Source organism: Tupaia chinensis, unplaced genomic scaffold, assembly GCF_000334495.1.
Source record: "Tupaia chinensis unplaced genomic scaffold, TupChi_1.0 Scaffold000182_1, whole genome shotgun sequence".
Taxonomy (NCBI): domain Eukaryota; kingdom Metazoa; phylum Chordata; class Mammalia; order Scandentia; family Tupaiidae; genus Tupaia; species Tupaia belangeri.
The window spans coordinates 9,606,144-9,618,105 of record NW_006159657.1 but is presented as its reverse complement, the minus strand read 5'-3'; the positions used below and the strand labels follow the sequence as shown (position 1 = coordinate 9,618,105).

The 11,962-nt window shown below is 44.7% G+C and overlaps 1 protein-coding gene across 1 annotated transcript in view; it reads left to right on the top strand.

Annotated features, from left to right (window-relative positions):
• Window positions 1–91: 91 nt before the first annotated feature.
• GPR139 (G protein-coupled receptor 139) overlaps window positions 92–11,962 on the top strand; it is a 50,100-nt gene continuing 38,229 nt past the window's right edge. The window contains exon 1 of the mRNA XM_006146591.1: window positions 92–215. Coding sequence (XP_006146653.1) covers window positions 92–215 — 124 coding nt within the window. The remainder of the gene's footprint in view (window positions 216–11,962) is intronic.

The following is an 11,962-nucleotide window of genomic DNA, read 5'->3' as shown; positions in this document are numbered from 1 at the left end:
GCCGCCGCCGCCGCCACCACCACCGAGCCGGCGTCCGGAGCGGGGCTGGTAGGCCGGGCGCGGAGCAACCAGGGCAGCGAGGGGCGCGCTCATGGAGCACACGCACGCCCACCTCGCCGCCAACAGCTCGCTGTCCTGGTCCCCCGGCTCCGCCTGCGGCTTGGGCTTCGTGCCGGTGGTCTACTACAGCTTCTTGCTGTGCCTCGGTTTACCAGGTGAGGGCCGTGCGGGAGTGGGAGGGAAGAAAGCCAGGAGCGCCAAGTGCGAAGGACCCTGCCTAGAAGCTCCGGCCCCATCCTTCTTCTTCCCGGTGCCTTCCCTGGCGCCCCCAGTCTGCCCCCCATGAAAAAGTTTAAGCCTTGAGGGCAACTGCGGAGATTTCCAGACTGGGAGTAAAGGAAGTCGATGTGGCCTGGCGTAGACGTATGTGTGTGTAAGAGAGATGAGTGTGCGCACGGATAATGGGCATGGTGTGAGTGTGAGCTGGTATAAGTGTGTATTCCAGTACGAGGTTGTGTTCGCGTCTTGAGGGGTCAGCGTCCCCGAGGGGGGAAATTGAGGACGGTACGTGTGACCTGCCCGCACATTCTGGACTGAAAGCTTCGCAAAGGGTTCGCTTCTCCCCTCATCTCACAGATCTATCCCAACCTGGGCGCATCTGTCTCTCTGCATGTCCCGCCTGACAGGAGGCCCTGATACTGGGACGCTTTCTCTCAGCCACACTGGGACAGAGCAAAGATGCGCTCATGCTGCCCACCCCTGGAGAGGAGAAAGAAGCCTCCAGGGCTAAGAGTCTTAGGGTGGCTAGGACATGGGGTGCAGAAACACACGGAGGTGCCAGAGCCGCCACCTCCAGGGGTCACAGTCTCCTTGATGCAAGCCTCGCCCCCTGGCTTTGCATTCAGGTGCACCCAGCCTGGGCTGCTCAGGGCTGCCAATGCTGGTGCCTGGTGGTCCCACATGGTATTGTCCCCTCCAAAGTGTGGCTGAGACTCCTGCGGAATTCCTTAGGAGAGCTGAGCTGCTGAGGAGACGGGCTTGCCTGGGCTGTGTGTGTAAGGCAGTCAGAGGCAGCAAGAGAAAGGTTCTTCCTGGAGCTCCAGCTTTGGGTATTCCTTTCTTCCACGCAGTCCTGTGGCAAAAGGATTCCTAAAAATCCCTTGCATGGGAGTTGGGGTAGGGATAGAAAGGAAAAAAAAAAAGGAAAAAAAAAAAAAGCAACGTGCAGCCTAAAATCCTAGCATTGTCTACCCCCATCACCTAGAGAATTAACATCCTGGGAACTTGGAAGCAGGATTTCAGAGGGCTTTGGTGAGATTTCCTTTTCAAAACATCCAACTAGGGAGCCAGGGCCCCTTGAGATTGTTGGAATAATTGCCCCTACCCCCTAAATTTTTTTTGGAGGGGCAGGCATGAGAAAGCGCAAGTTTACAAACGTGCGAGTCTCTCCCCACCCCCCTCCCCAAGTGATGAAGCTTTTATTCCTAAGGAACCGAGCTCTGGCTGCCCTAGGAGAGAGGCTCGGCCTCTGGGCCCCTGATTCGTCTTGCTGGGGTGATAGCACGCGTCCTGTAATTACCTTGAGCTGAGATTGATTTCAGGCCAGGTTGCACCTCCTCCCGCTTCAGCCCTCCAGAGCTCTCTTTTAGGAAGTGAGTTTTGGAGAGAAGGTTGATCATTGGTGAGGCTTGTCAAGGCAGAATAAGCTATAGCCCCTCTTTCCCCCGGAGCACTGACACCTGCCCCCAACCCTCCACTCTTCCTGGCTCTTCTTCTGAAAACTCTCTAAGGGACAGAAACATAAAGACAAGAGGGAGGCTGGCCCTGCAAGAGTGCAAAGCAGGAACACTAGGATGAGGAGAAAGAAGGAAAGCTCAGGGCTTCGAAGCACTGGGGTGGATGGCAAGGTTCCTCGGACCGACACAGCCTAACTCCTGTGGCAGCCCGGGGGCTCCTGACTCACGGCATTCGGACCTTCTGGATGCTGGCTCTGTGCTAGACATGGGCCTAGCCCAGAATTGGGGGACTTTAACGAGGGTTGGGACTACAACTTGGAGGGTACTAATGTGTGTGTATGCTCAACTAACAGTTCTGAACACCTACGCTCTGCCAGAGGGTTAAGATGGGGCCACAGGGCCTCAAAGACTCTTAAGGTGCAGTCCCCAAGTTCAAGGCACTCACAGATGGGAGCTTATGGTAGTAGAGGCACCCAGTGGATGCAGAAGGACCCAGCAACTGAGAGCAGAAGGCTTGGGGAGCCCAGGCTTGTCCAAAGGTCAGGACTGTCCTCAGTGTTGTTAAGGGCTTGCAGGGTGGTACAGAGGTGAAATCCTTAAGTCATTCTCTTAAAGCCGTAAGGGGAGGTAAGTATGTCCTGGCAGCTAAGAGTGTAGGCTGAGTGTTGATCTAGTCTCTGCTGGGACTAGTTTGTGGCTTTTCCTCAAGTCCCCATGCCTCAGTTTCCACATCCGTGAAATAGGCATTATGTGAGTAGCTCCCCTGGAATGGTGGTGGGAAATAACAATAACCATGTCAACCGAGATGATGGGGCGAGTGGAGCGCTCAGCTCACCGCCTGACGCACTCCTTGATTGGCGCCGCGCTGCTGCAGTTGTGGTTATCAAAGAGTCGATGGAGAAGGACCGGCTGCTCCGCCCCACCGGCGCTAGCCAGGCCCTGAGAGGTGCAGGGGAAAGCTCAGCGTGCTCCTCCTCCTGCTGAGCTGGCCTCCTGGTCCTCTCCCCTGCCCTCAGGTCCCCAGCCCCCAGCAATTAGCACGCCCTCATTTCCCTCCCGCTGACTGGGAGGCGAGGCTATGCCTGGTGTGAAGTGACAGACCAAAGCCTTGCTAAGACGTTGAAAACTGAGATTTTAATTGAATCACCGTTCCCAGCAGTGGACTCACCCCCAAGTTTTCCAAATTCTCAAAGCAGTGGCCGGAGTCGCGGGTGGGAACGGAGGGATGGATGGGCAGTGGCAGAGTGGCTGAGTGGCAAACAAGAGCCACAGGGGAAATGGAGCCTCTAGGGGAAATGGCCAAAGTTTCTGACTACCTGCAGTCTCTCGTGAGGGAAGACCTTGAGGTCCAACTTCTAGGAATTACCCCTAGAGTCGCATTTAACGGTCTGGTGTGGGGTCCAATGGATTCCAATGCTAAGTGGGTTACAGCTCTGCCACTGAAGGATTCTTAACCTCTCTGTGCCACTGCTTACCCCACCTGTAAAATGGAGTAATGGCAGTACCTACTTACCCACACAGATAGTCCCACTAACTAAGATAACGTACTTTAAAACAGCTTAGTAAAGTCCAAAGAAAGCACTTCTACACAGTGCCTTTCCACACCAGACACAGTGGTATTATTTATTATTATTATTATTATTATTATTATTATTATTATTATTATTCCAGGTCTCTGTGTCACAGTCCTCCTGCCTCAGGCTCCAAATTGCCATACTCAGCTCTTTTTCTTTCTTTTTTCTTTTCTTTTTTTGTTCTTCAGATAGAGTTCTTAAAACAAACAAACAAAGAAACACTTTATTTATTTATTTTCTGTATGAGCAAGAGAGAGCCAGCATCCCCAAAGGGTCTTGATGCCGTGATCCAACCCGAGCCTCAGCTAGTCCCACATGATGGGCACGCATGTGCCCAGTGTACTCAGGGAGATCTCCAGATGTGAACTGGGGTGGGTCAGCTTCACAGAACAGTTGATCTGATCTCTGAGCCACCATCCAGCTCCTGACCCGATACTGGTCCTGTGTGGTCCCAGCCTGTGGAGCACAATGTCTTAGCAGCAGTGTCACCTTGACTAGGCCTCTGCACCCGATCTTTTTCACCTGTTATTATACTTGACCTTGGCCAAACCCCTGTAGCCTGTATGTCTCTGAACTCATTTGACAGATGAACAAACTGAGATTCAGAGAAGCAGAGCGTCTTGCCTATGGTCACAAACTAGCGTGCAAACACTCCTGCCCTTTGCATTGTGTCACATCACTTTCATTACCGCGGGGAAGTTCTTTTAACTAACCTTGGCTCCTCATGCTATGAGCTCTGTGAAGAACATTAATGTCCCAGCTGTCTTACAACTCCATCTCTTTGCCTTCTCTCCCTCTCTTCCGCCTCCATCTCAAGTAAACAAGATATCTATCACTTCATAAGACAGATGAAATCAATCAGCAGAGCCAACAAGGAAGGGTTGGGAAACTGACTGGGACAGATGGGATAAGACCATACAAACGAGAAGGTAGTGCAGAGGGAAATAAGATGAATTTGCCTAGGGGAAGCCAGTAGGAGGGAAGATGGGTGAGCCTGCTTGATAAAGAAGGAGAAGCATGAAATTAAACTGAGATCGAGAGATTGTGTTATAATTTTATCTTCTCAAAGGTGTCATGGGTATTTAAGGAAGACAAGGTGAGGAAGGAGGTGATAGCTTGAAACTGCACACCACTCCACAACTGCCAAGTGAGGATAAGACCTGCCTCTGGAGTTGGTAGTAGTATATCTGGCAGGTAGTATTAAACCTGACACACAGGACTCACCCTCGTCAATTAGAGCTGGAAGACTGGTGGCCCATAAGTGGAACTGAGTCCTGCAGATGGGTTTTCTTTAACACCATAATTAGAGAAAATATAATAAACAGGTTAAGAGTGCAGACTCGAGGGCCAGGTAGTGGCACGATGGCAACACAAGTGGATCCACATGGGAAAGGTCATTGGTTCATTTTCCAGAACTTCCCTAAGCACAGCAAGCACAAGTGTGTGCCCATCATCCAAGCTGGCTGGGACTGGAGGTGGGACACATTGGGCACAAAGACCTATTGGGAATGCCTGCTTCCCTTTGTCTGTCTGTCTGTCTGTCTGTCTGTCTCTCTCTCTCTCTCTCTCTCTCTCTCTCTCTCTCTCTCATAGGAGAAATAAATAAGCTTCAAAAAACAAACAAAATTAAAAAAACACAAATTCTTAAGCTGGACCTGTAGGGTTTGAGTCCTGACATTGTCACTTAAAAGCTGTGTGACATTAATTGGATGGTTTTAACCACTCTGTGCCTCAGTTTCCCTATCTGTAAAGTGGGGCTGGCAATAATATTATGTCATTGGGAAAGTCATGACATTTTTTTGTCATGACTTTCCTGATGACCCAATAGTCTATACCACATAGGGTTGTTGTGCAGATTAAATCGATTAAGCACTGAACGCAATGACTGGCACATAGTAAATATTCTCTGAGTTATTTTTTCATTATTCAAAAGTTAGGAAATGCTTCTAACTCATTTTATAAATGACACCAGCTTTATCCTAATATCAGAAATTAACAAAGACATTGCAAGAAAAGAAAACCACAGCCCACTATTTCTCGTGAACATAGACACAAAAATCCTAACAAAGCATTAACAAATCTAATCCAGCAATATATAAGAAAGATAATACATCAAGACCAACTTGGGTTTATCCCAGGAATGGAAGGCTGATTCGATATTTGAAAACCATTTAGTACAATTCACCATAATAACAAACTAAAAAAAGAAACCCACATAATCTGCCTACATAGATATAGAAAAGATTTTGAACAAAATTCTTTAACCCAATAGAGGTCTTTCATAAATAATGTACAACTTACATCACATTTAATGATGAAAGACTGAATGCTTTCCTGCTAAGGTCTAGAGCAAGGCAAGGATGAATGCTCTCACCACTCCTATCCAAATCATATTGAAAGCTCTAGCCAATGCAATAAGTCAAGAAAAAAAGAAACCATATATAGAAAGGAGGAAATTAAGTTTTTTTATCCACAGATGATGTAATGATCTTCACAGAAAATCACAAAGAATACCAAAAACCTCCTAAGAACTAATAAATGGGTTCAATGTTTTTTTTAAAACACATGGTTAATATGTAAAAACCTCATGTATTTCTACTTACTAACAATAACGAATTGGAAATGAAAAATTGGGAAAGTGAAAAAATAGATTTCCAAGTCTCCTTGAAAAACTGAAAGAATTTTCACATTCCTATAAGGTAGCAATTTTCTGGAGTTGATGAGTAGCTGTTTTGTTTTATAACTGGCATTTAACAACAAGTAATGCTATTTAGATAGTTCAAAAACCTAAAAATTTTTTAAAAAATAAAAAATAAAAAGGCACACATAGACAATCCTCCCTTCCATCACTTTCCCCTATTCATCAATTCTTAGGTCCATTAGCACCACGAGACATGTAACCACTGTTATTAGTATATAATCTCTTTTGTATTCTTTCAGGGTATCTTAGTGCATATAGAAGAAGATATGAATTGAAGATTTCAGTTCTCTCTTTTTCACTCTCCCCCAAACGAGCACATTACACACACTGCCTTAAAGTGGCTCTTTTTCACTTAATACATATATGTATATATGAAGTATATATGAAGCGTTATCATCTTTTTTATGGCTGCAAAGGATTCCATTGTGCATTTGTACCATAATTTTTTGACTGTGCATTTCAAAAGCACACATACACTCCAATTCAAAATAGTCTCTACATGGCTCACCTAATGCACCTCTGTAACCTGTCTGATCTCTCCGTAGGCATATTTGACCATAGGACTCCAGCTATAACAGTGGGACAAAGAGCACTGCATCAGGAACCCTGGATCCCAAGCTCATTCTGGAAATAACTCACTCTATGACCTAGGACAATTCATTCTATCAAAGATTCAGGAGTGCTAGCTCTGCCTATGTAGCTTTAATTGAGAACATAACCCATAAATGGGATGGACATAGACCAGTGATGCAGCTCTACTGGAGCCTGCCTAGGCTGGTGTTAGGCTGTAGTCCAGAACCGTAATTTTGTAGTCCTTGCCCCTGCACAGTTTCTGTAATAATCACATCTGCTCTCCTGTGAGGTCGAGTGTGAAGTACATTGCTTTGGACCTGGACAGAGATTGAAGCCTGTATCTTACTTACCTTTATTTGCTGTGTGGTCTCAGGTATAATACTTCACCTCTCTGAGTCTTAGTTTTCTCACCTGCACGTGAGTGGGCCAATGAGTTCAGCAGTTAAGCAAATATGCATGGGTCAAAGTGCCTGGGTCTCCTACTTGCTAGTCGACGACTTTGGAAAACTTTCTTCCAGTCAGATTCCTCAGCCACGAGATGGGATAATAACAAAACCTGTCTCTTTGGATTGTTTGGAAGATTAAGTGAAATTTTAAAGGGGCTTAGCACCATTTGGGGCACATATTTGCTCTCACATAGAGTAAGAGTTCAATAAACGTCATTAACCTTCTATGTCCTGCACTGTTGCTATGGCAATTAGAAATAAAACAAGCAATGAATTCTCAGAGTTGCTCACACACTGTAGGAGCTCAGCACATGGTACCTCACACCATTTTATTGTCTAACATGTGACACACCATTTCATACACAGATCTTTTCCATGGATGCATTATTCCACTCAAAGTGGAAATGCAACTCCCTACCCTGGCAAACTAGGAGAGAATGACCCAATAGATTAAGCAATCAATTTCATCACAAGTCTAGAAAATTTGTCCATTTAAAGAGTTGCCTTGATTCAGTGAATCTCCCAGAAAAAATATCAGTCCAGAACATAGAGTGGCCTTGAGCCGAAGCGGGCAAACCAAGACAGATGAACACCAGCCGTCAGGTTGTCCTGGGTATGCAGCTGGGATCATGAACAGAAAGGGTCCTGCCTCTCAGCTTCTGTGTGAGTCTAAAGCATGTGGGTGAATGCTGGTGGAGGATGCCAGGCTGGCTGGGGATGGGTCTGGTGGTGGGATGGTGCACAGAGAAGGCCAGGTGTCTTGAATTCTAATACCTGTGAGGGGAAGTTAAATAATGTACATGAACAATGTGGTCCAGTTTTAAGAGCTATTTCACTTATCCAAAGAATCAGAGCTTCTCTGGATGTTTTTCTGAAAGCACATGTCTCTCTTTGTCTCTTCACTTTCCCTCAATGATAGAGATGTATGAAGAAATGAACAAACCAACAAAATACTTGTGCCAGGCACACGTGCGTGCATGCCTAAGATCCCAAGAGGAGACTGGAGGAGAAGGGGTCACGACATGGCCATCACCCTCAGGGGATGATTTCTCGCTTTCTGTCTCTCTGTCTCTCTCTATCTCTTTGGCAAGTGCATGCATCCTATAGGAAAAATAATTTCAGGGAGAAGAAGAAGAAGAAAGAAGGAAAAGAAAAGAAAATAGGAGCACACTCTCAATGCTCAGTGACAGCTGATGACTGACACTCAGGTTGGCCAAAAGGTGGGGGTGACCTAACAGGCAGGATAGGAACTGGGAGAGCTAGGAAGTGCTGCTCTGACTCTTGGTGTTCAGTCCATAGTTCTGCATTGCCAAATTGTTCAAATAATCTAGAAATCCGTATTTTTATATGAAATATCCAATGTTTCGATGTTGGCAACTAATTCAAAAATTTTAAAAACATCATGCGAGCCAGCACTTCATGAGCCAAACCAAACATATCTGCAGGCTTGGTCTGGCCCACCAGGGCCAGTCTGCCAATTCAGACTCCAGGGTGGTGAAAGTAACCGGAAGCATCAACACACAGCAGTGGGGTCAGTGCGTGGAGAATACAAACAAGAATCTAGAGGGGGGAGTGTGGAGTAATAGGGGTGGTGATCCAGAGAAATATGTGGCTAAACAGGAAAAGCATGCCAACTCAGGAAGTCAGGGATTTGGCGTACATCAGAAGAAAAAGCTCCAAGAAATACCACAAATTATATGTTGACAATGTCTTGGAACAAAAATCCACCATTTTTTGGAATAGGAAGTGTCCTTAGAAACTGCCAGCATGGTGGATTAGAACGTAGGCTTAGGGCCAGCAGGTGGCTTGGCATTTAAGGTGCTGGACTCCCACATGGCCAACCACAGTTCCAGTCCTGGACCTGCTGGCTTGAAAAATCATACCAGGAGCATATCTTATCCCTAGATGAGAATGGAGGAAAGGGGATTGCAGTGTGGCCAACCCCCCTGGGGGTGATTTCTGACTTTCCTTCTCTCTGTCTCTCTGTCTTTCCCTGGTGTTTGTACACCCTATGGCAAAAACCTGAAAAAAAAAATTAGAATGTAGGCTCGATGGGCCTAAGTTCAAAAATCAAGCTTCTTGTCTTTCTGTTGGTAGGCCTCTGGCAAGTTGCTTTAACCTCTTCCAGCCTCAGTGTTCCTTCCTACAAAATAGATACAGCAGTGCTTTTCCTAAAGGGATTACGGCATGGATGAAATGAGATAATTCACAGCTAGCACAGGATACAATGCCTGGCCCTCCGTGGCTGCTGCTTTTTTGATGAATTCAAACACCTCCATTTTATACAATGAGGAGTCTGAGAAAATTTCCAAAGTTGTAGACTTAGGAATGGCAGAGTCTCAACCAGGTCTTAATTTTCTCAACTTTTCATTTCTTTACTTCTTAATTTCTGTGAAATAACATGGCTAGTGGTCTCTTTAGAGGAAGCACAGTGAGAGGAGTAAAGGAGAAAGTGCACGGGGATTTCTAGAGCTGAGAGTGATCACCTAGATTCTATGGTTTGTTTCGTTGGTATAAGGATGATTTTATTTGGTATGAGTCTCAGCATTAAATCTCTTTTTTAAGTATTTTTTTAAGAATTATTTTATTTGATTTCAAATATTTATTGTAATTTGACCAGAGAGGGACAGAGCAAGAGAAAGAGAAAGAGAAAGTGAGAAAGCAAGCCTCCAGGTCCAGGACTTGAACCTCAGTCAGCCATGTGGGAATCCAGTGCTCTTAACCACCATGCCACCTACTGGCCCATTTTCTGTTTTTTTTAATCCTTCTAACTCCAACAAAGGGAAAGTCTCAGCTTGGTGCTCTAACACCTTTTTAATATGTGCTAAATCTCTTTTTAGCAGAAACAGCAGGTCTTGGGCTCAGCTTCTTGGCAGGGATGGTATTTACCTAGAATTTAATGTCATTCCTGTATTGTCACTTGTTTGTTTTTAAGGCTATTTTCTGTTTACAACAGGTTGGTTTGTTATCTGACTTTGTATGTCTGTACAGTAACCACTAGCTGTATGTGACTATCAAGCATTTGACAGCAGACTAGTAAATGAGGAACTGAATTGTTCATTTAATTTTAAATTTTACTTTATTTCAATTAATTTACAATTAAAATATGATACTCAATTCAGTTACTAGAAAATACATGGATACTTGGAAAAACCTGGGTATTTGAATCTGTTCTTTGACTACACATTTTAGGACTTCAAAATAGACATCAAAAAATTTCCAATGAAACTTTAGCGTCTATAGAGAGGTGTGCCCAAAGTGTGGACTACACACACCCAATTGTGAAAATTTACCATAAAGAAAAGTATTTCATTAATAATTTACATTGATTACATTTTGGAAGTATATGGTTAAATTATATTGTTCAGATTGATTTATCCTGTTTCTTTTTCTTTTCCTAATGTAACTACTAAAAAGTTTTCATTGTAGGGTCAGCCTTTGGCATGGTGGTTAAGGCAGCTGAATCCTACATGGCCAGTTGCACAGTTTGAGTCCTGGACATGACAGCTTGAAAAACATGCCAGGTGCATGTGTGTGAGCGCCCCTAAATCTGAAAGGAGAGATGGAGAAGGGATTGTGGCATGTCCATCCCTTAAGGAGGTTGCTTTCTCACTCTCCTTCTCTTTTCTCTCTCTGGAGAGTGCACACTCCCTCTAGCCAATGAAGAAAAAATTAATTGTGAGTATGGCTCATATTACATTGATACTGGACAGCACCATAGCTAAAGTATAAATTTAGGAAAAGAAGCAAGTCACTTTTTAATTTTTTAATTTGCCAGAGGGTGCATGTGCTCCCTAAAGAGAGACAGAGAGAAAGAGGGAAAATGAGAAAGTACCCCTATCACACACACATGGGGAGTGCTCATACCACATTCTCTTCTGTACCTCCCCTTTACAGGATTTCGGGATTAAACACACGCCTAACATGTTTCTCAAGCTGCTGTGTCTGAGACTCGAACCACAAGATAGGCCATATGAGATCTAGATACCCTAACCATCATGCCACAGCCTGACCCAAAAGGCAAATTGCATTTATTTATTTATTTATTTATTTATTTATTTATTTTAGTTTGCTGTAGTGTGCTTGTACTAGCTAGAAAAAGAGAGAGAAATCAACCTCCCCGGGGGTGGGGGGAGTGGCCACACCATGATCCCCTGATCCCCTCTCCTCCATTCTCCTCTTGGGATTTTGGAAACACACCCACGTGCCAGCATATTTTTCAAACTGCTGGTTCTGGGACTCCAACCATGTAGTCAGCCATGTGGGATCTAGCCACCTTAACACATCAACTGCTGGCCTGGCAAATTACTTTTAAACAAAAAGCTAAGTAAATAATTATTCAAGTAAAACATATTTTTCTAATATGGCAAAAATCATAAAGTGAGTGGGTGTCTTGTCAACTGGGGCTGCAAAAACAGAGTACCACAGACCAGGTGACTAAAACAACATTAATTTTTCACAGTTCTGGAAGCTGGAAGTCCAAGATAAGGTGCCAGCATGATCAGGCTCTGATAAAGGCCCTATTCCAGCTTGCATATAGGTGACTTCTCATTGTGTCCCCACAAGACAGAAAAAAGGAAGGAGAGCTTTGGAGGACCCTTTTATAAGGGCACTAATTCCATTTATAAGAGCTCCACTCTCATATACTAATCATCTCCCTAAGCCCCTCCTCCTGATACCCTCATGTTGGGGGTTAAAACTTGAACGTATGAATTTGGAAAGAGACAGAAACACTCAGTCCATTGTAATGGACCAACCACTAAGGTCTGAGAATACTGATTTAATACAATGCCCTGAATGAAAAAAATAAATAAAAACTGATGCTGAGAGGGCTAAGAAGTTCCCCAAGGATATAGAACTAATTAGAAGCAGAGCTGGGCCTTGACCCTACATCTTCCAGATTTCATATCCACTGTGCTTTGATCACTCACA